Below are 20,834 nucleotides of genomic sequence, written 5' to 3'. Positions count from 1 at the left end.
GGACAATCTGTTCAGAATAATAATGATGCAACATTTTCTACCTCTACAGACTGAGAATCTAATGGCTACCAACCACTCCTTGACAGTGTCTGATCACACAGCAGATGAAGCTGTACGGTCCACATGTGATGATGCAACAGTGTGTAAAAGGTAGGAATTGCAGTGATGCAGGAGGACTGGGACCCTCTGAAAACTTTGAATATGCGATGTATTCTATTCCTGATACTTTCCGCCATCCAATTCCTATATGTTAACCATTTTCCACACACTTTCTTTCACTTTTACCCGACTGTCCCTCAGATCACTTTCCTGAATGAAACCAGCTTCCATATTCAGTGAATCATCCTTTGCCAGTCCGGGCCATTCCAGTACAATGATGCTACGAATTCTATCATCGTCTTCTTTCAACATTGTGATGAGACTGTTCCCGCTGGGACAGTCTGGTTTTCTTTTTCGTCACTACCAACACCTCTGTCACTTTCTGCTGCAACTGGAGGACATGCAGCATATATGTAGCCCAGCACTGAAATTTAAAAAACAGTATGTTTCAACTGTTCAATGAAGCATCTTGGAGGGAGAAGTAGAATGAAAGAAGGTCATCACCTGAAATGTTACTGTTTGTTTTACTCTCTTCATTAAATGCAGTCTCCTTCCTTCCCACCATTCAGAGCAACAAACACATTCAATGTGCTACCATGATCCATACCAGTTCAGCATACTGTATTGTCTAACCATGGGCAATCCAATAAATAATTAGATGACAATTTTTCAAAAAGAATATCTGTCCCATATTAGAAAAAATATTCCCCCATTGTGTTGCTAACAAATCAGATTAGAGAGAGGAATGGTGTCTTGACTAATTGTCATTAGTCCTTGCGGCATTTCAGAATACAAGGATCTGCAGACATGCATCCAACAAATCTGATTGAGTTTTCCGAGAAGGTTATTAAGAAAATTGGTGAGAGCAGTGTAATAGGCATGGAATACATGAATCTTGGCCACGGTAGGCTGGTACAGAAATTTAGGGCAAATAGAATTGAAGGCATTTTGGCAAACTAGATCCAAAACTGAGACAGAAGACAGAGGGTTGTGGCGCAAGGTTGTTTTTCTGACTGGATGTCTGTAACGCAGTATACCACAGAAATTGCTACTAGGACCTTTGTCATATCTTGGATGAGGATGTGGCCTGAGAAGTAAGTTTGCACGGACGTGTAAATTGGTGGAATTGCAGACAGTGAAAATGGTTACCTGAGGTTGCAGAGGGATATAGATCAGATAGAAAGTTGGACAGGGCTGTGAAAGATGGAATTTAATCCAGATAAGTAGGAGATGATGCGTTTTAGGTAGCCTAGTACTAACCAAATTATATAAAGTAAATCACCATGTCGAAGTAAAGAGGGACATTGGGGTTCAAGTTCACAACCCTCCGAAAATGGCAACACAGAGTAGTGAAGAACGTGTTCAAGTTTCTTGCAAAATGAGACAAAGTCAACATGGTTTCCTTAAGGGAAGATTTTGCCTGACAAACCTGTTGGAATTCTTTGAGGAGATTACAAGTAGGATAGATAAAGAGGATGCAGTGGATATTGTATGTTTTAACTTACATAAGGTGTCACACTTGAGGCTACTTACCAAGTTAAGGGCCTACGGTATTACAGGAAAGTTACTGGCATCGTTAGAGCATTGGCTGATTGGTAGGAAGCAGCAAGTGGGAAGAAAAGGATCCTTTTCTGGTTGGCTGCCAGTGACTAGTGGTACTCTGCAGGGGTCAGTGTTGGGACTGCTTTTTATGCTGTATATCACTGATGTAGATGATGGAATAGATGGCTTTGTTGCCGAGTATACAGATGATATGAAGATTGGTGAGAGGCAGGTAGTGTTGAGGAAATAGGTAGGCTGCAGAAGGACTTGGACAGAATAGGAGAATGGGCAAGAAAGTGTCAAGTGGAATACAGTGTTGGAAAATGCATGGTCATGCACTTTGGTAGTAGAAATAAATGTGCAGGCCTATTTTCTAAGCAGGGAGAAAATCCAAAAATCTGAGATGCAAAGAGACTTGGGAGTCAATGTGCGAACACCCTGAAGGTTAACTTGCAGGTTGAGTCGGTAGTGAGTAAGTCAAATGCAATGTTCACATTTGTTTCAAGAGGTCTAGAATACAAGAGCAAGGATGTGATCCTGAGGCTTTATACGGCACTGGTGAGGCCTTACCTTGAGTATTCTGAACAGTTCTGAGCTCCTCATCTAAGAAATGATGTGCTGGCATTGGAGAGGGTTCAGAGGAGGTTCACAAGGATGATTCCGGGAATGAAAAGGGTTATATGCAGAACGTTTGATGGCTCTGGGTCTGTACTCGCTGGAATTTACAAGGATGAGGGGGGATCTCATTGAAATCTTTCAAATGTTGAAAGGCCTAGACAGAGTAGATGTGGAAAGGATGCTTCCCATGGTGCAGGAGTCTAGGTCAAGGAGGCACATCCTCAGGATAGAGGGGCATCCATTTAAAACAGTGATGCAGAGAAATTTCTTTAGCCAGAGGATGATGAATTTCTGGAATTAATTAGCACAGGCAGCTGTGGAGGCCAGGTTGTTGGGTGTAAAGCAGAGACTGGTAGGATCTTGATTGGACATGGCATCAAAGGTTACGGGGATAAGGCCAGGGAGTAGGGTTTGGGGGGGGGGGGTGGTTGGGAAGGATCAGCCATAATTGAATGGCGGATCAGACTTGATTGGCCAAATGGCCTAATTCTGCTCCTATATCTTATGATCTTATTGTCTTTTATTGGCAGGAATATTGAGTGTGAGATTTTGGACATCATGCTGCGCTGTACAGGACATTGAGTTGACCATACTTGCAATATTCTATACAGTTCTGGTCACTATATTATACACAGAAGGTGGTCATCTGAGAGATATTCACCAGGGTGTTGCCTAGAATGGAGAGCTATAATTACAAGCAGATATTGGATAGGTTGGATTGTTCTCTCTGGACCGCAGAAGGTTGAGGATTTTCTAAAACTATGATGGTCTGAGATAGGCCAGATGGTTGGAGTCTTTTTCCAATGGTAAAACTAGGAGGTGCAGTGTTAAGGTGAGAGCCAAAAAATTTAAAGGGAATCTGATGGACAGGTGTTTCCACAAGAGGGTGGTGGATATTTGAATGAGGTGTAAAAGAAAGTGCTGGAGGCAGGTGTATATGTGTGTCTTTTTTAAAAAACATTTGGATAGGTACAGGAATAGGAATAGAACGGATTGATAAAGGCCAAATACAGGAAGATGACCAGTATCTTGGTTGGCATGGGTAAGTTGGGCTAAAGGCCAGGCCCTGTTTCTGTGTTGTATAACTCTCTCTGTAATATTGTGAACACCCCACAATACCTGTTGCTTCATGTAGCACAGAGCAATGGCACATTTCACTAGTTACGTACAGAATCTTTTACACGAAATCTTGGATGTGCACGGAAGCTGCATATAAGATCTGATTTTAATTAAGATAAAGTGCAATGTTTCATTATCATGAGTTCTAGATGTATTATTGTTAGTTACTCTGTTAATGAAGCGGTAACCTTGAAGTAAGTTTCTGATCATTCTAATTAAGTGGATTTTCTCATTGATATTTCTCTCTTCTGCTTGTCAGATTTGCAGTGAGTCTGAATTACTGGAAGGATCCATACATACAGTACTTTACAAAGCAACCAAATGAAAGAAAAGCTCCTGAAATAAACAGAGGTAGGACCTTGCATCATTGCTACAATCTGCTTGACTTCCCTTCCCATGTGTTGTTCTCATTACTTTTTCTCATGTTTTCTGTACTTTAAATGCATTGGATTCTTGCTGACGTGTAGTTTCTTGCATTGTTGTTTTCTGAGTCCTCTCAGTCCTCATTGATAATCAGATACATTCTATCTCCATCTTGAAAAGGCCAGTTTTACTTTCTCTTCCTCAATTCCAACTTCTGTATTTCATTTAATATTTTTGGTTATATATCTGACACTTCATGGTTCAAATTCAAAAACGTATTAACAGAGACAGGTTACGTTGACAAAAAATGTTTTGGGTTCAGAGTTTTTCGAAGATTGTAATATTTTTTAACCCCTTGGAAATCCTTTGTAGACAGATTTCCATCCCGCTGGCAGCCTGATATTTTATGTTAACTTTCTGCCTGCTGAGAAGCAGGTTGTTATGAATCCTGACCATGAAATGAGAAGAGGAGCAATCTGTCAGGCTCCATTGCCAGCTGGAGAGTCCCAACCCTGGGGATTATATGAGGGCTGGAGGAACTTTGATAAGTAACAGGGTCATCAAGGAACAGATATGCCGATTCTGGGAAGGTGTAATAATAACACGGTTGTCGTGGTGGGAGATTTTAATTTCCCAAATATTAACTGGCATCTCCCTAGAGCAAGGAGTTTAGATGGGGTGGAGTTTGTTAGGTGTGTTCAGGAAGGTTTCCTGACCCAATATGTAGATTAGCCTACAAGAGGAGAGGCTGTACTTGATCTGGTATTGGGAAATAAACCTGTTCAGGTGTCAGGTCTCTCAGTGGGAGAGCATTTTGGAGATAGTGATCACAATTCTTTCTCCTTTACCATAGCATTGGATGGGGATAGGAACAGACAAGTCAGGAAGGCGTTTAATTGGAATAAGGGGAAATATGAAGCTATCAGGCAGGAATTTGGAAGCATAAGTTGGGAACAGATGTTCGCAGGGAAATGTATGGAAGAAATGTGGCAAATGTTCAGGGGATATTTGCGTGGAGTTCTGCATAGGTATGTTCCAATGAGACGGAAAGGATGGTAGGGTACAGGAACTGTGGTGTACAAAGGCTGTTGAAAATTGAGTCAAGGAGAAAAACTTACGAATGGTTCAAAAAACTAGGTAATGATAGAGATCTAGAAGATTATAAGGCGAGCAGGAGAGCCAGAAGGGGCAATGAGAAGGCCTTGGCGAGCGGGATTAAGGAAAATCCCAAGGCAATCTACAAGTATATGAAGAGCAAGAGAATAAGACTTGAGAGAATAGGACCAATCAAGTGTGACAGTGAAAAAGTGTGTATGGAATCGGAGGAGATAACAGAAATACTTAATGAATACTTTGCTTCATTATTCGCTACGGAATAGGTTCTTGATGATTGTAGGGATTACTTATAGCGGATTGAAAAGCTTGAACATATAGACGTTAAGAAAGAGGATGTGCTGGAAATCATCAAGTTGGCTAAGTCTCCTGGACCGAATGAGATGTACCCCAGGTTACCGTGGGAGGAGAGGGAGGAGATTGCTGAGCCTCTGGCAATGATCTTTGCATCATCAGGGAATGGGAGAGGTTTGGAGGATTGGATGGTTGCAGATGTTGTTCCCTTATTCAAGAAAGGGAGTCAAGATAGCCCAGGAAATTATAGATCAGTGAGCCTTACTTCAGTGGTTGGTAAGTTGATGGAAAAGATTCTGAGAGGCAGGATTTGTGAACATTTGGAGAGGCAATAATATGATTAGGAATAGTCAGCATGGCTTTCTGAAAGGCATGTCGTGCCTTACGAGCCTGATTGAATTTTTTGAGGATGTGACTAAACACATTGATAAAGAGCAGTAGATGTAGTGTATATGGATTTCAGCAAGGCATTTGATAAGGTACCCCAAGCAAGGCTTATTGAGAAAGTAAGGAGGCATGGGATCCCAGGGGACATTGCTTTGTGGATCCAGAACTGGCTTGCCCACAGAAGGCAGAGTGGTTGTAGACGGGTTATATTCTGCATGGAGGTCGGTGACCACTGGTATGCCTCAGGGATCTGTTCTAGGACCCATTCTCTTCATGATTTTTATAAATGACCTGGATGAGGAAGTGGAGGGATTGTTTAGTAAATTTGCTGATGACAGAATGGGATCTTGGGATCCGAGTCCATAGGACACTCAAAGTTGCTGTGCAGGTTGACTGTGGTTAAGAAGGCGTATGGTGCATTGGCCTTCATCAACCGTAGGATTGATTTTAAGAGCCGAGAGGTAATGTTACATCTATATAGGACCCTGGTCAGGCCCCACTTGGAGTACTGTGCTCAGTTCTGGTCACCTCACTACAGGAAGGATGTGGAAACTATAGAAAGGGTGCAGAGGAGATTTACAAGGATGTTTCCTGGATTGGGGAGCATGCCTTATGAGAATAGGTTGAGTGAACTTGGCCTTTTCTCCTTGGAGCGATGGAGGATGAGAGGTGACCTGATAGAGGTGTATAAGATGATGAGAGGCATTGATAGTGTGGATAATCAGAGGCTTTTTCTCAGGTCTGAAATGGCTAGCACGAGAGGGCACAGTTTTAAGGTGCTTGGAGGTAGGTACAGAGGAGATGTCGGTAAGTTTTTTACGCAGAGTGTGGTGAGTGCGTGGAATGGGCTGTTGGCGATGGTGGTGGAGGCAGATATAATAGGGTCTTTTAAGAGACTCTTGGATAGGTTCATGGAGCTTAGAAAAATAGAGGGCTATGGGTAACCTTAGGTAATTTCTAAGTACACGTTCAGCATAGCATTGAGGGCCGAATGGGTTGTATTGTGCTGTAGATTTTCTATGTTTCTATGTAATTCCTGCCTGTTCCTCTGCTGCAAAGTCATTGGTGTGAACGTTCAGATTACCTTTGCATCCCATTAGCTGCCAGCTTTGCTGAGCATCGATAAACATTTGGTTGACTTGCAAAAGGAAAAGAGTGTGAATAAAAGGGGACTTCCCTGGTTGGCTGCAGGTGACTGGTGGTTTTCTGCAGGGGTCAGTGTTGGGACCTCTGCTTTTCACATTATATATTAATGATTTGGACAATGGAATTGATGGTTTTGTAGCCAAGTTTTTGGATGATACAAAGATAGGTGGAGGGGCAGGTAATGTTGAGGAAACAGGGAGTCTACAGAGAATTTAGACAGATTAGGAGAACGGGCAAAGAAGTGGAAAATTGAATACAGTGCAGGGAAGTGTATGGTCATGCACTTTGCTATAAGGAGTAAAGACCAACATAGTTTTCTAAATGGGAAGAAAATTCAGAAAACGGAGGTGGAAAGGGACTTGGAACTCCAAATGCAGGATTCCCTAAAGGTTAACTTGCAGGTTAATTTGGTGGTAAGGAACGAAAATGCAATGTTAACATTCATTTCAAGAGGACGAGAATAAAAAAGCAAGGATGTAATGCTGAGGCTTTACAAGGCATTGGTCAGATCACATTTGGATTATTGTGAGTAGTTTTGGGCCCTTTGTTTAAGAAAGGATATTTTGGCATTGAAGTGGTTCCAGAGGAGGTTCACAAGGATAATCCCAGCATAAGGAGTGTTTGATGGCTCTGGACCTGTACTTGGAGTAGATTGGAAGAATGAGGGGAGATCTCACTGAAATCCATTGAACATCGAAAGGCCTAGATATAGTAGATGTGGAAAGGATGTTTCCTATAGTGGTTGAGTCTAGGACCAGAGCACATGGTCTCAGAATAGGGGACGGCCATTTCAAACAGAGATGAGGAATTTTCTTAGTCAAGTGGTGATGAATCTGTGGAATATATTGCAACAGGGGGCCTTGGAGACCAAGTTTTTGGGTATATTTAAAGCAGACCTTGACAGATTTTTGATGAGCAAGAGTGTCAAACATTATGGGAAGAAGGCAGGAGAATGGGATTAAGAGGGATAATAAGTCAGTCATGATGGACTGATGGAGCAGACTTAATGGCCTAATTCTGCTCCCATGTGTTATGCTCTTAAAGGCCAAGTTGTCATTTTCAAGCATGCACGGAAATTATTAGAGGCTGGGAGCCACCTGACCTCTGGAGTTCATTGGCTGGCTCCCCTTTGTCAGATGTTTATTATTCATTGAAGCATGATGGTTAGGTTTGAGTCCACATTTTCATTTTTAACTTTTAGTTTCATCTGTTCTTGCTGTAAAATTTAGCTTATGAAATCTTCGTAAGGATTTTCCAATCAGATTGGTTGATGTGACGGGCAATAACCTTGAAGACCGTGTTAGAGATCTGGAGCAGCAGCTGGATTACTTTTGGCTTGTACGGGAGAGTGAAGAGATAATCCACCAGAGTTACAGGGAAGTGGTCACCCCAGAGTTGCAGGAGGCGAGTAGCTGGGTGACTGTTGGGAGAAATGGAAAAGTGAATAGGCAGTTAGCACAGAGCACCGCTGTGGCCATTCCCCTCAATAATAAGTATACCCTTTTGGATACTGTTGTGGGGGATGAGACCAGGTTACTAGCACTGAGCATGGGTCTGTACTGTAGAAAGGAAAGAGGGAGAAGAGGGTAGCAATAGTGATAGGGGACTCAGTAGTCAGAGGAACAGACAGGAGATTCTGTGGACATTGACAGGACACCCGGATGGTATGTTATCTCCCGGGTGTCAGGGTCAGGGACGTCTTGGATCGTGTCCACAGCATTTTGGAGAGGGAGAAAGAGCAGCCAGATGTCTTGGTATATATTGGTACCAAGACATAGGAAGGAAAAACAATGGGGGTTCTGAAGAGAGAATTTAGAGAGCTAGGCAGAAAGTTGAGAAGCAGGACGTCCAGGGTAGTAATATCTGGATTGCTACCTGTGCCCCACATGCCAGAGAGGATAGAAGCAGGATGATTTAGTAGTAGTAGTAGTGATAGTCATACTTTATTGATCCCGGGGCAAATTGGTTTTCGTTACAATTGCACCATAAATAATAAATAGTAATAGAACCATGAATAGTTAAATAGTAATATGTAAATTATGCCAGTACATTATGAAATAAGTCCAGGACCAGCCTATCGGCTCAGGGTGTCTGATCCTCCAAGGGAGGAGTTGTAAAGTTTGATGACCACAGGCAGGAATGACTTCCTATGACGCTCTGTGCTGCACCTCGGAGGAATGAGTCTCTGGCTGAATGTACTCCTGTGCCCACCCAGTACATTATGTAGTGGATGGGAGACATTGACCAAGATGGCATGCAACTTAGACAGCATTCTCTTTTCAGACACCACCGTGAGAGAGTCCAGTTCCATCCCCACAACATCATTGGCCTTACGAATGTGTTTGTTGATTCTGTTGGTGTCTGCTACCCTCAGCCTGTTGCCCCAGCACACAACAGCAAACATGATAGCACTGGCCACCACAGACTCGTAGAACATCCTCAGCATCATCCGGCAGATGTTAAAGGACCTCAGTCTCCTCAGGAAATAGAGACGGCTCTGACCCTTCTTGTAGACAGCCTCAGTGTTCTTAGACCAGTCCCGTTTATTGTCAATTCGTATCCCCAGGTATTTGTAATCCTCCACCATGTCCACACTGACCCCCTGGATGGAAACAGGGGTCACCGGTACCTTAGATCTCCTCAGGTCTACCACCAGCTCCTTAGTCTTGAGGTGAACTAATATTCTCGCGGACAGGTTTCTTAGAGCTGTTGGGGAGGGTTTAAACTAATTTGCCAGGGGGTGGGAACCAGAGTGAAAGGACCTAGGATAGGGCAGATGGTAAAAAAAGCAAAGGTAGAGTGCAGTCAGACTGTCAGGAAGGGCAGGCAGATGAGAATCAGTGCATTAGGGATGCAGAATCAAAATGAGTAGCAAATATAGTACTCAAAGTGTTATATCTTAATTTACAAAGTATAAAAAATAAGGTGGATGATCTTGTTGCACTTTTATAGATTGTCAGGTGTGTTGTTGTGACCATCACTGAATCGTGGCTGAAGGATGGCTGTAGTTGGGAGCTGGATGCCCAAGGTTACACATTCTATTGGAGGAATAGGAAGGTAGGCAGAGGGGCTGGCGTGGCATGGCTCTGCTGGTAAAGAATGGCATCAAATCAGTAGAAAGATGTGACATAGGATCGGAGGATACTGAATCTTTGTGGGTTGAGTTAACAAACTGCAAGGGTAAAGGGAACCTAATAACAGTCATATACAGGCCTCCCAACAGCAGCTGGAATGTGGACCACAGATTACAAAGGGAAATAGAAAAGGCGAGTCAAAAGGGCAATATCATGGGAGATGTTAACATGCAAGTCGATTGGGAAAATCGGGTTGGTAATGGATCTAAAGAGAGTGAGTTTGTTGAAAGCCTATGAGATGGCTTTTTAGAGCAGTTTGTTGCTGAGCCTACCAGGGGATTAGCTATACCAGGGAATAGATTGGATGTTATGTGATGAACCGGAGGCGATGAGGGAACTTAGGGTAAAAGAACCCTCAGGTGACAGTGATCACAGTATAATTGAGTTCCACTTGAAATTTGGTAAGAAGAAAGTAAAGCCTGATGTAGAAGTATTTCAGTGGGGTAAAGGAAATTACAGTGGTATGAGAGAGGAGTTGATCAAAGTAAATTGGAAGGAGATGCTGGCAGGGATGACAGCAGAGCAGCAATGGTGTGAGGGTTTTAGGGGAAAAATAAGGAAGGTTCAGAATAGATTATTCCAAAATTTAGAAATTCTCAAATGGCAACATAGTACAACCGCGGCTGACGAGGGAAGTCAAAGTTAAGTTAAAAGCAAAAGAGAGGGCATACAACAAAGCAAAAATTAGTGGGAAGATAGAGAATTGGGAAGCTTTTAAAAACCACAGAGAGCAACTAAAAGGATCATTAGGAAGGAAAAGATGAAATATGAAAGAAGCCAGCAATCAGTATCAAAGTGGATAGAACAAGCTTTTTCAAGTATATGGAAACTAAAAGACAGATGAGAGTGGATATAGGACCGCTAGAAAATGAGGCTGGAGAAATAATAACAGGACGAGGAGATGGCAGATGAACTAAATGAGTACTTTATACCAGTCTTCACTGTGGAAGACATTAGCAGTGTGCCAGATGTTGAGGGGTGTAAGGGAAGAGAAGTGAGTGCAGTTACTATTACAAAAGAGAAGATGCTCAAAAAGCTGGATGAGTGAAGGGTACATAAGTCACATGGAGCAAATACCCTGGGGTTCTGAAAGAGATAGTGGTAGAGATTATGGAGGTATTAGTAATGATCTTTTAAAAATCATTGGATTCTGGCATGGTGCCAGAGGATTGAAAAATTGTAAATGCCACTCCACTCTTTAAGAAAGGAGGAAGGCAGCAGAAAGGAAATTATAGGCCAGTTAACCTAACCTCAGTGGTTGGGAAGACGTTGGAGTCAGTTGTTAAGAATGAGGTTATGGAGTGCTTGGTGATACAGGACAAGATAGTCCAAAGTCAGCATCGTTTCCTTCAGGGAAACTCCTGCCTGATGAACCTGTTGGAATTCTTTGAAGAGATTGCAAGCAGGATAGATAAAGGGGATGCAGTGGATGTTTTATATTTGGACTTTCAGAAAGCCTCAGGCAAAGTGCCACACATGAGGCTGCTTACCAAGTTAAGAGCCTATGGCATTACAGGAAAGTTACTGCCAAACTTACAATATTGGCTGATTGGTAGGAGGCAGCGAGTGGGAATAAAAGGATCCTTTTCTGGTTGCCTGTCAGTAATTAGTGGTGTTCTGCACGGGTCAGTGTTGGGACTGCTTTTTATGCTGTATATAAGTGATTTATATGATGAAATAGATGGCTTTGTTGCCAAGTTTGCAAATGATATAAAGATTGGTGGAAGGGCAGGTAGAGTTGAGGAAACAGGTAGGGTGCAGAAGGACTTGGAGAGATTAGGAGAATGGGCAGGAAAATGGCAAACGGAATACAATATTGGAAAGTCATGTACTTTGGTAGTAGAAATAAATATGCAGATTATTTTCTAAATGGGGAGAAAATCTAAAAATCTGAGATGCAAGGGCGCTTGGGAATCCTTGAACACCCTAATGGTTAACTTGCAGATAGAGTCAGTGGTGATGATGGCAAATGCAATGTTAGTATTCATTTCAAAAAGTCAAGAATGCAAGAGCAGGGATGTGATGCTGAATCTTTATAAAGCACTGGTGAGGCCTCACCTTGAGTATTGTGAACAGTTTTGGGTTCCTTTTCTAAGAAAAGATGTGCTGGTATTGGAGAGGGTTCAGAGGATATTCACAAGGATGAATCCGGGAATGAAAGGGTTATCATACGAGGGACGTTTGATAGCTCTGGGTCTATACTCGCTGGAATTTAGAAGGATGAGGGAGAGTCTCGTTGAAATCTTTCGAATGTTGAAAGGCCTAGACAGAGTAGATGTGGAAAGGATGTTTCCCATGGTGTGGGAGTCTTGGACAAGAGGGCACAGCTTCAGGATAGAGGGACGTCCATTTAAAACTGAGATGTGGAGAAATTTCTTTAGCCAGCCGTTACAGAATTTGTGAAATTTGTTACCACAGGCAGCAGTGGAGACCAAGTTATTGGGTGTGTTTAAGGCAGAGCTTGATAGGTTCTTGATTGGACAGGGCATCAAAGATTATGGGGAAAAGCTGGGGTAAATGGTTTGACATGGATATTGTGTTGAATGGATTAGTTCTGTACTGTGTATGTCTGTCTCTGGATGTTCTCTCCTCCAGTGCTATTTGCATTGTGACGCACTGGTGTGTTTGCGTTAAGTCTCTTCAGGCAATTTGGATATCATAGTAATGTGCTGTGTCAGGTTGTGGAGATGTTTGTCATCGCACAGGGGCTTAATTGCATCTTGCAGATTAAATGTTTGTTTGTACTGCATTTTGCTAGGATACGTTTTTGTTGTGCTTCACTGGTGTGCATCTTTGTGGCATTTTGCAGGAATGAGTTTTCAATGCATTTCACTATGGTGCTTTTTTTTGTTGCATTCAGAATGAGAGCATCCGCCCTTGGTTATATCTTGGTGCATTGGGTAGCTTGTGTGTCTTGTTTTATGCGTATGCATACCTGCTTGTCTCACATTTTGTTGGGCTAGGTTGTCACAATATTGCTGTGGTGTGCTTGCTTCACATGTCATCGGACACACTGGCATTGTATTTCATTGGGCCATTTATGAGGCATCACACCAGAGCTTGTTTTCCTGCCATTTCAGCTGGTCATAATATCATTGGAATGCATCGGGATATGTTTTCTTTGCAATGTGCTGTGAGATGTTGTCTGGTTGTATTGGGAATGAATGTCAGGTTAAGTCAGGGAGCATGCATTTCATTGCAGTGCTGTTTCCGTTGTACATGCATTGCATTGGGGTACATTTATGCTGCATTACATCACATTGCATTGAGGCATATGTTTTTCATTTTGTTTTCGTACAAGTTTGCATCTTATTATTTTACAGAGCTTGTGTCTGGTTGCACCAGGTAGTGAGGTCGCATCACATTGTCAGGGTCCATCTGTGTCACATTGCATTGGGATGATGTATCTCATTGTGTCAGGACACACTTGGGTCATGTGGCATCCAGCATTTATATTGCTTTGCATTGTGTGTTTTCATCACATTGTATTGAGGTGTGTTTTCTGTTGTATTTTGTTGGAGTGAGGTGAGTTTACGTTGCATTGTGCCGTGTTGTGTAGGGGCGTGTTTGCGCTTGTGTCGGGGAACATTTGCACCTTGAGGTGGGGAGCATGCCTCAAGAATAATACAGCACGGTGCAAAAGTCTTAGGCACATGTAAAAAAAATTCTGTAAAACAGTTTTGTTGTATAGTGCTGCCGCACATTTGCTTCCATGAGCAATTGCCGCACATTGTATGGACAACAGGAGTGAGTATTATTTTTATATGGCATATTTGCATATGATTGCACAGGGGAGTATGTGCATGATGTCACTTCAGGTTGCATGGATTGCATTTGCATAATGTTTGGGGTCTGTTGTGTAATATCAGGACATTCTATCAGGTTGTCTCTGGGCAATTTCTGTTGAGCTGTAATGCAGTATGCTTTCTCGCTTTATATCTGGATGCACTGTTTATTATATTGCATTGGGATGTGTTTGTTTAAAATTGTTTTGGGGATATTTTGCTTAGGTTGTATTATGGTGGAATTGCATTGTAAACATTTTAGGTGTATTTGGGCCGAGTTCTTTTGTGAAGTGTTTGTGACTAGTTGTGTCGGGGCACATTTGGAGCAGATTTGCGTTTGGGTGAGCATACTTTGGGGTTTTTGTGGGGTCATTTTATTTGGATCACGTCAGTGTACCTTTGGGTTGCTAGGACACATTTGTATTAAGTTGTATTGTGGCATGTTTGTGTTGCAGTGCTTGCATATCAGGTTGTATCAGTTCACAGTAGGTTCTGGTAATGCCAGCTACATTTACAGTGGAGCATTATGGGGTTCTTGTTGCAAAGTACCCCTGACATAGGTTAGCCATAAACTTGAACAAGGTTTAAAGGACTATTGGTCTACTCCTGCTTTTATGTATTACTTCCTTAGTTATATTTTGTACTTGAAAAGTAGTGACCGCTAGAATGTTTGATGGTGGGAAACTCATCTTGGAAAATTTTTTGAAGACCTGCTATCCTGCCTAAGTGGCTTGTTTTAATATGTGCACTTAAGTGGTAACTATCAGATACTGTAGCACCATAAAGCCAGAATCTCTCTTTGCTGACATTCACTGTAGAATACCACACCAGATTCTCCTGCCTCTGAGGGTAAACTGAACTGCTGCATTTCTGGAAATCATCTAACACTGGACATTGGTTGTCTTAATCCTCTGAGTCTTGGGACAAAATTTTTGCTCTTAAACTTCTATTTTTCTTTGCAGGTTATTATGCTCGTGTAAGAGCAGTGAATTTATTACTGGATGCTTTTGTAAAGAAAACCAACTGTGATTGTCAAGTTCTAAACCTGGGCGCAGGCTTGGACACAACTTTTTGGAGACTGAAGGTATTAATGGGCTAGTTATAATGGTCATAATTTTTACGTACTCACATTAGTTAGTGGCTGTGTAGTTTGTTTGGATGAAGTGATTAGTCAAACAACTAGACCAAACACTCAGACATCCCACCTCTCCCGGAAGTTCCGGGAGTCTCCTGCATATTAATAGTGGTTCCCTGATGCCCGCAAATTATATACAATATCACGGAAATCAATTTTTTTGAGAGCGAGCGCGAGAGAGAAAGCAAAAGAGAAAGCGCGACAGCGACCACGAGAGAGAGCGAGAGCAAGCAAGCGAGAGAGAGCAAGTGAGAGCGACCACGAGAGAGAGAGAGAGAGAGAGAGAGAGAGAGCGCGCGAGAGCATGCCATGGGAGAATGTTCCAAAAAAAGAAAATATAAAATGTACATCACCCCAGACTACCCTAAAATGTACCCCTGCCTAATAGGGGTCAAAATAATGACAATGTTGCTCGCTGCGCCGTTTGCAACGGTGACTTTTCTATTGCCCATGGTGGGTTAAAATATAAAAGACATGTTGAGGTGAGTTTAACAGGTGTCATTCATTCATTAGCATAGCTAACATTATTTATACTAGCTGGCTAGCTGCTAGGGAGCTACTCTATTGCAATCATCCCACCTCTCCCGGAAGTTCCAGGAGTCTCCCGCAAATTGATGGTGCTACTTCCCTGAAATGAGTTTTTGCAGGGTGGGATGTCTGAACACCACAAAAGGACTCTGCCCAAATACACCCAAAATGTTTACAATGCAATTCCACCATAATATAACCCAAGCAAAATATCCCCAGAACAATTTTAAACAAACACATCCCAATGCAATATAACAAGCAGTGCATCCAGATATAAAGGGAGAAAACGTACTGCATTACAGAGGATCTTATTTGTTTCTGGACATGTCAAGTTTGAATGTAATCTATGCAATTGTAAACTGCCATGACTCCTTTGCAGGTAGTTCTTTGTATATTAGGACCTGCTTACACCATACAGAACAAAAACAAACCCTTTGGCCCGCCTTGTGAATGCTCACTATCATATCCCAATGTATATTACAGAGAAACAAGACTTGAAGCAATGGGTCAAGCAGCATCTGTGGAGACAAAAGGTTGCATGCTATTTCACCTCCCCTTGCCATTCCTATATTGATCTGTTCTTGGTCTTCTCTAAAGTCACGGGTGATGCCAAATGCAAATTGATCAAATCTTCATACTCTGCTTGGGTAGTTTGCACCCAATGGTCTGAAGATAATTTTTCCTAATTTCAGGTAACCCACTCTCTCTCTCTCTCTCTGTGTGGGCACATGGCCAAGTGGTTAAGGCACTCTGCGACAACACTGGTGCCAAACTGTATGGGTCCTAATGCCCTTTCCTTTCTCAACATCGGTGTCATGGAGAGGGGAGAATTGCAGCATGGGCAACTGCTGGTCTTCCATACAACCTTGCCCAGGCCTGCGCCCTGGAGAGTGAAGACCTTCCAGGCGCAGATCCATGGTCTCGCAAGACTAACGGATGCCTTTAACTCTCTCTGTGTTTCTTTCACAATTCCACCAACCCACCCAAGTGTTGTCTTCCTTTGTTCACCTTTCCCCTCAGCCTCTTCTGCTCTATGAAAAATAAACATAGCCTGTCTAGTCTAATAACTGAAACACCCCAACCCAGAAAACAATGTGAATCTCCTCCAGTGCAATTACGTCCTTTCTGTAGTATTGTAACCAGAACTGCATGTAGCTTAACTGATGTTTGATAATTTTGTACCACGTCCACCAAGCTCTTGTATTCTATGCCCAGTTAATCAAGGCAAGTATTTCATATGTATTCTTCATATGTCGTCTGCCACTTTTAGGGGTATGCTGGCTTTACACTAGGTTCCCTCTTTTTCACTACTTACCCAGGCCCAGCCATTCAGGTTGTATGTACTAATTTTGCCAAAATATAGCAGCTGGCACGTACCAAGATTAAGCTCCTTCTTTCATTGCTCCACCTAACTTACCAGCTGAACTATATAACCCCGTAACGTAAGGCTATCACAGCCACCAACTAGACATACAAGCAGATCTGTAAACTTTACAGCTTTACAGACTTCCAGTCAGAAAAGCAATACTCTGCAATTACCAATTACAAACCCACTTTAGATCCAACTTGCTAATTTAGCTTGGATTCCATGTGTTTCGATTTTTGGTGCTAAGCTCATTAAAATAAGGGTTTGTACCAGATGGCATGTTCATTAGAAAACATTTTAGCAATAACCTTAACCTGAGTGAATGTGAGTGAAAGTAAGAAACCGGAAGGGAGCGATCACTTTATTGGGTGCATTCCACACCCACACCCCAATATCAACAGAAACACTGCGATATCAACAAAAACTCGGATGGTCTGTTGCCTCCCTGGTGCCAAGGTCTGCTATATCTCGGATTGAGTTCTCGGTATTCTCAAGAGGGAGGGTGAGCAGCCGGATGTCGTGGTCCATGTAGGGACTAATGACGTGGGTAGGAAGAGTGAAGAGGTCCTGAAAGGTGAGTTTAGGGAGTTAGGCTCCAAGTTAAAGGACAGGACCTCCAGGATAGCAATCTCAGGATTGCTACCAGTGCCACGTGCAGGCGGGTTTAGAAATAGTAAGAGCGCAGATCAACACGTGGCTGAAGACATGGTGCAGGATGGAGGGCTTCAGATTTATAGATAATTGGGCAGTTTTCCAGGGAAGGTGGGACCTGTTCCGGCGGGACGGTCTACATCTGAACTGGAGGGGGCCAAATATTCTTGCAGGTAAGTTTGCTAGAGAGGCTCCAGTGGATTTAAACTAGATACGAGGGGGGAGGGGAACCAGGGTGTAGGAACAGATGTAGGGAAGAAGGAAGAAAAAGAAAATAGTAAAGTTGTTTGCACCATTAGTGATAAACAGAGAGTAAGAGGTGGAAAATTTCTTAAATGCATTTATTTTAATGCTAGGAGCATTATAAGAAAGGTGGATTAGCTTAAAGCATGTATTGATACCTGGAAGTATGATGTGATCGATATTAGTGAAACATGGTTACGGGAGGGGTGTGATTGGCATCTAAATATTCCTGGATTTAATTGCTTCAGGTGTGATAGAATGGGAGGGACAAGGGGAGGTGTTGCATTGCTTGTCAGAGAAAATATTACAGCGCTGCTCTGTCAGTATAGATTAGAGGGCTCATCTAGGGAGGCTATTTGGGTGGAATTGAATGGGAAAGGTGTAGTAACTCTTATGGGGGTGTATTATAGACCACCAAATGGGGAGCGAGAATTGTAGGAGCAAATTTGTAAGGAGATAGCAGATATTTGTAGTAAGCACAAGGTTGTGATTGTGGGAGATTTTAATTTTCCACACATAGACTGGGAAGCCCGTACTGTAAAAGGGCTGGATGGTTTAGAGTTTGTAAAATGTGTGCAGGATAGTTTTTTTGCAGCAATACATAGAGGTACCAAACAGAGAAGGGGTAGTGTTGGATCTCCTGTTAGGGAATGAGATAGGTCAGGTGACGGAGGTTTGTGATGGGGAGCACTTCGGGTCCAGTGATCACAATGCTATTAGTTTCAATATAATTATGGAGGAGGATAGGTCTGGACCCAGAGTTGAGATTTTTGATTGGAGAAAGGCTAACTTTGAGGAGATGCAAAAGGATTTAGAAGGAGTGGATTGGGACAATTTGTTTTATGGGAAGAATGTAATAGAGAAGTGGAGGTCATTTAAAGGTGAAATTTTGAGAGTACAGAATCTTTACGTTCCTGTTACATTGAAAGGAAGGGTTAAAAGTTTGAGAGAGCCATGGTTTTCAAGGGATATTGGAAACGGTTCGGAAAAAGTGAGAGATCTACAATAAATATAGGCAGCATGGAGTAAAGGAGGTGCTCGAGGAATTTAAAGAATGTAAAAAGAATCTTAAGAAAGAAATTGGAAAAGCTAAAAGAAGATATGAGGTTGCTTTGGCAAGTAAGGTGAAAATAAATCCCAAGGGTTTGTACCGTTATATTAATAGCAAAAGGATAGTGAGGGATAAAATTGGTCCCTTAGAGAATCAGAGTGGACAGCTATGTGTGGAGCCAAAAGAGATGGGGTAGGTTCTGAACAATTTCTTTTCTTCGGTATTCACTAAGGAGAAGGATATTGAATTGTGTAAGATAAGGGAAACAGGTAAGGTAGTTATGGAAAATATGATGATTAAAGAAGAGGTAGTACTGGAGCTTTAAGGAATATAAAGGTGGATAAGTCTCTGGGTCCAGACAGGATATTCCCTAGGACTTTGAGGGAAGTTAGTGTGGAAATAGCAGAGGCTCTGACAGAAATATTTCAAATGTCATTAGAAAAGGGGATGGTACCGGAGGATTGGTGTATTGCTCATGTTGTTCCATTGATTAAAAAGGGTTCTAAGAGTAAACCTAGTAATTATCGGCCTGTGAGTTTGACATCAGTGGTGGGTAAATTGATGGAAGGTATTCTTAGAGATGGTATATATAATTATCTGGATAGACAGGGTCTGATCAGGAACAGTCAACATGGATTTGTGCGTGGAAGGTCATGTTTGACAAATCTTACTGAATTTTTTGAAGAGGTTACTAGGAAAGTTGACGAGGGTATAGCGGTGGATGTTGTCTATATGGACTTCAGTAAGGCCTTTGACAAGGTCCCACATGGAAGGTTGGTGGGGAAGGTTCAATCGTTAGGTATTAATACTGAAGTAGTAAAATGGATTCAGCAGTGGCTGGATGGGAGGTGCCAGAGAGTGGTGGTGGATAACTGTTTGTCAGATTGGAGGCCGGTGACTAGTGGTGTGCCTCAGGGATCTGTACTGGGTCCAATGTTATTTGTCATATACATTAATGATCTGGATGATGGGGTGGTAAATTGGATGAGTAAGTATGCAGATGATACTAAGACAGGTGTAGTTCTGGATAATGAAGTAGGTTTTCAAAGCTTGCAGAGAGATTTAGGCCAGTTAGAAGAGTGGGCTGAAAGATGGCAGAAGGAATTGAATGCTGATAAATGTGAGGTGCTACATTTTGGTAGGACTAATTAAAATAGGACATACATGATAAATGAAAGGGCATTGAAGAATGCAGTAGAACAGAGAGATCTAGGAATAATGGTGCATAGTTCCCTGAAGGTGGACTCTCATGTGGATAGGGTGGTGAAGAAAGCTTTTGGTATGCTGGCCTTTATAAATCAGAACATTGAGTATAGGAGTTGGGATATAATGTTGAAATTGTACAAGGCATTGGTAAGGCCAAATTTGGAGTATTGTGTACAGTTCTGGTCACTGAATTATAGGAAAGATGTCAAGAAAATAGAGAGAGTACAGAGAAGATTTACTAGAATGTTACCTGGGTTTCATCACCTAAGTTACAGAGAAAGGTTGAACAAGTTGGGTCCTTATTCTTTGGAGAGTAGAAGGTTGAGGAGGGACTTGATAGAGGTGTTTAAAATTACGAGGGGGATTGATAGAGTTGATGTGGATAGGCTTTCTCCATTGAGAGTGGGGGAGATTCAAACAAGAGGACACGAGTTGAGAGTTAAAGGGCAAAAGTTTAGGGGTAACATGAGGGGGAACTTCTTTACTCAGAGAGTGGTAGCTGTGTGGAACGAGCTTCCAGCAGAAGTGGTTGAGGTAGGTTCGATGTTGTCGTTTAAAGTTAAATTGGATAGCTATATGGACAGGAAAGGAATGGAGGGTTATGGGCTGAGTACAGGTCGGTGGGATTCGGTGAGAGTAAGAGTTCGGCACAGACTAGAAGGGCCGAGATAGCCTGTTTCCGTGCTGTAATTGTTATATGGTTATGGTTATATGATTGTGAGGCAAATTTTGGAAAGATGAAAAAATAAAAGGGTTGTTCTTGTGTCTTGAACTTCCTTAATATTCATTGGCACACCTTAGTGCAAAATGTTTAGATGAGGCAGAATTTCTTACACGAAGACAGAAAGGATTTCTGACACAGTATGTAGACAGGCTGACTAGAGGAGAGACTATTGTGGATCTGGTCCTAGACAATTAAGCTGGTCTGGTGACAGATCTCTTCGTGGGTGAGCATTTCAGAGACAGTTACCACAGCTCTCTGGCATTTGCATAGCCTTGGAGAGAGATAGGAGCAGACAGTATTGGAGAATATTTAATTGGGGGAGAGAAAATT

The 20,834-nt window shown here is 42.3% G+C and overlaps 1 protein-coding gene across 6 annotated transcripts in view; it reads left to right on the top strand.

The window, feature by feature from the left end:
• lcmt1 (leucine carboxyl methyltransferase 1) overlaps positions 1–20,834 on the top strand; it is a 121,370-nt gene that overhangs the window by 743 nt on the left and 99,793 nt on the right. For all 6 annotated transcript variants that reach the window (XM_072268325.1, XM_072268328.1, XM_072268327.1 and 3 more), the window contains exons 2-4: positions 50–150; positions 3,638–3,729; positions 14,563–14,684. In XM_072268325.1, coding sequence (XP_072124426.1) covers positions 50–150; positions 3,638–3,729; positions 14,563–14,684 — 315 coding nt within the window. The remainder of the gene's footprint in view (positions 1–49; positions 151–3,637; positions 3,730–14,562; positions 14,685–20,834) is intronic.

The sequence above is a fragment of the Mobula birostris genome, chromosome 9 (genome assembly GCF_030028105.1).
Source record: "Mobula birostris isolate sMobBir1 chromosome 9, sMobBir1.hap1, whole genome shotgun sequence".
Lineage (NCBI taxonomy): Eukaryota > Metazoa > Chordata > Chondrichthyes > Myliobatiformes > Myliobatidae > Mobula > Mobula birostris.
This window is presented reverse-complemented; position numbering and strand designations above follow the sequence as displayed.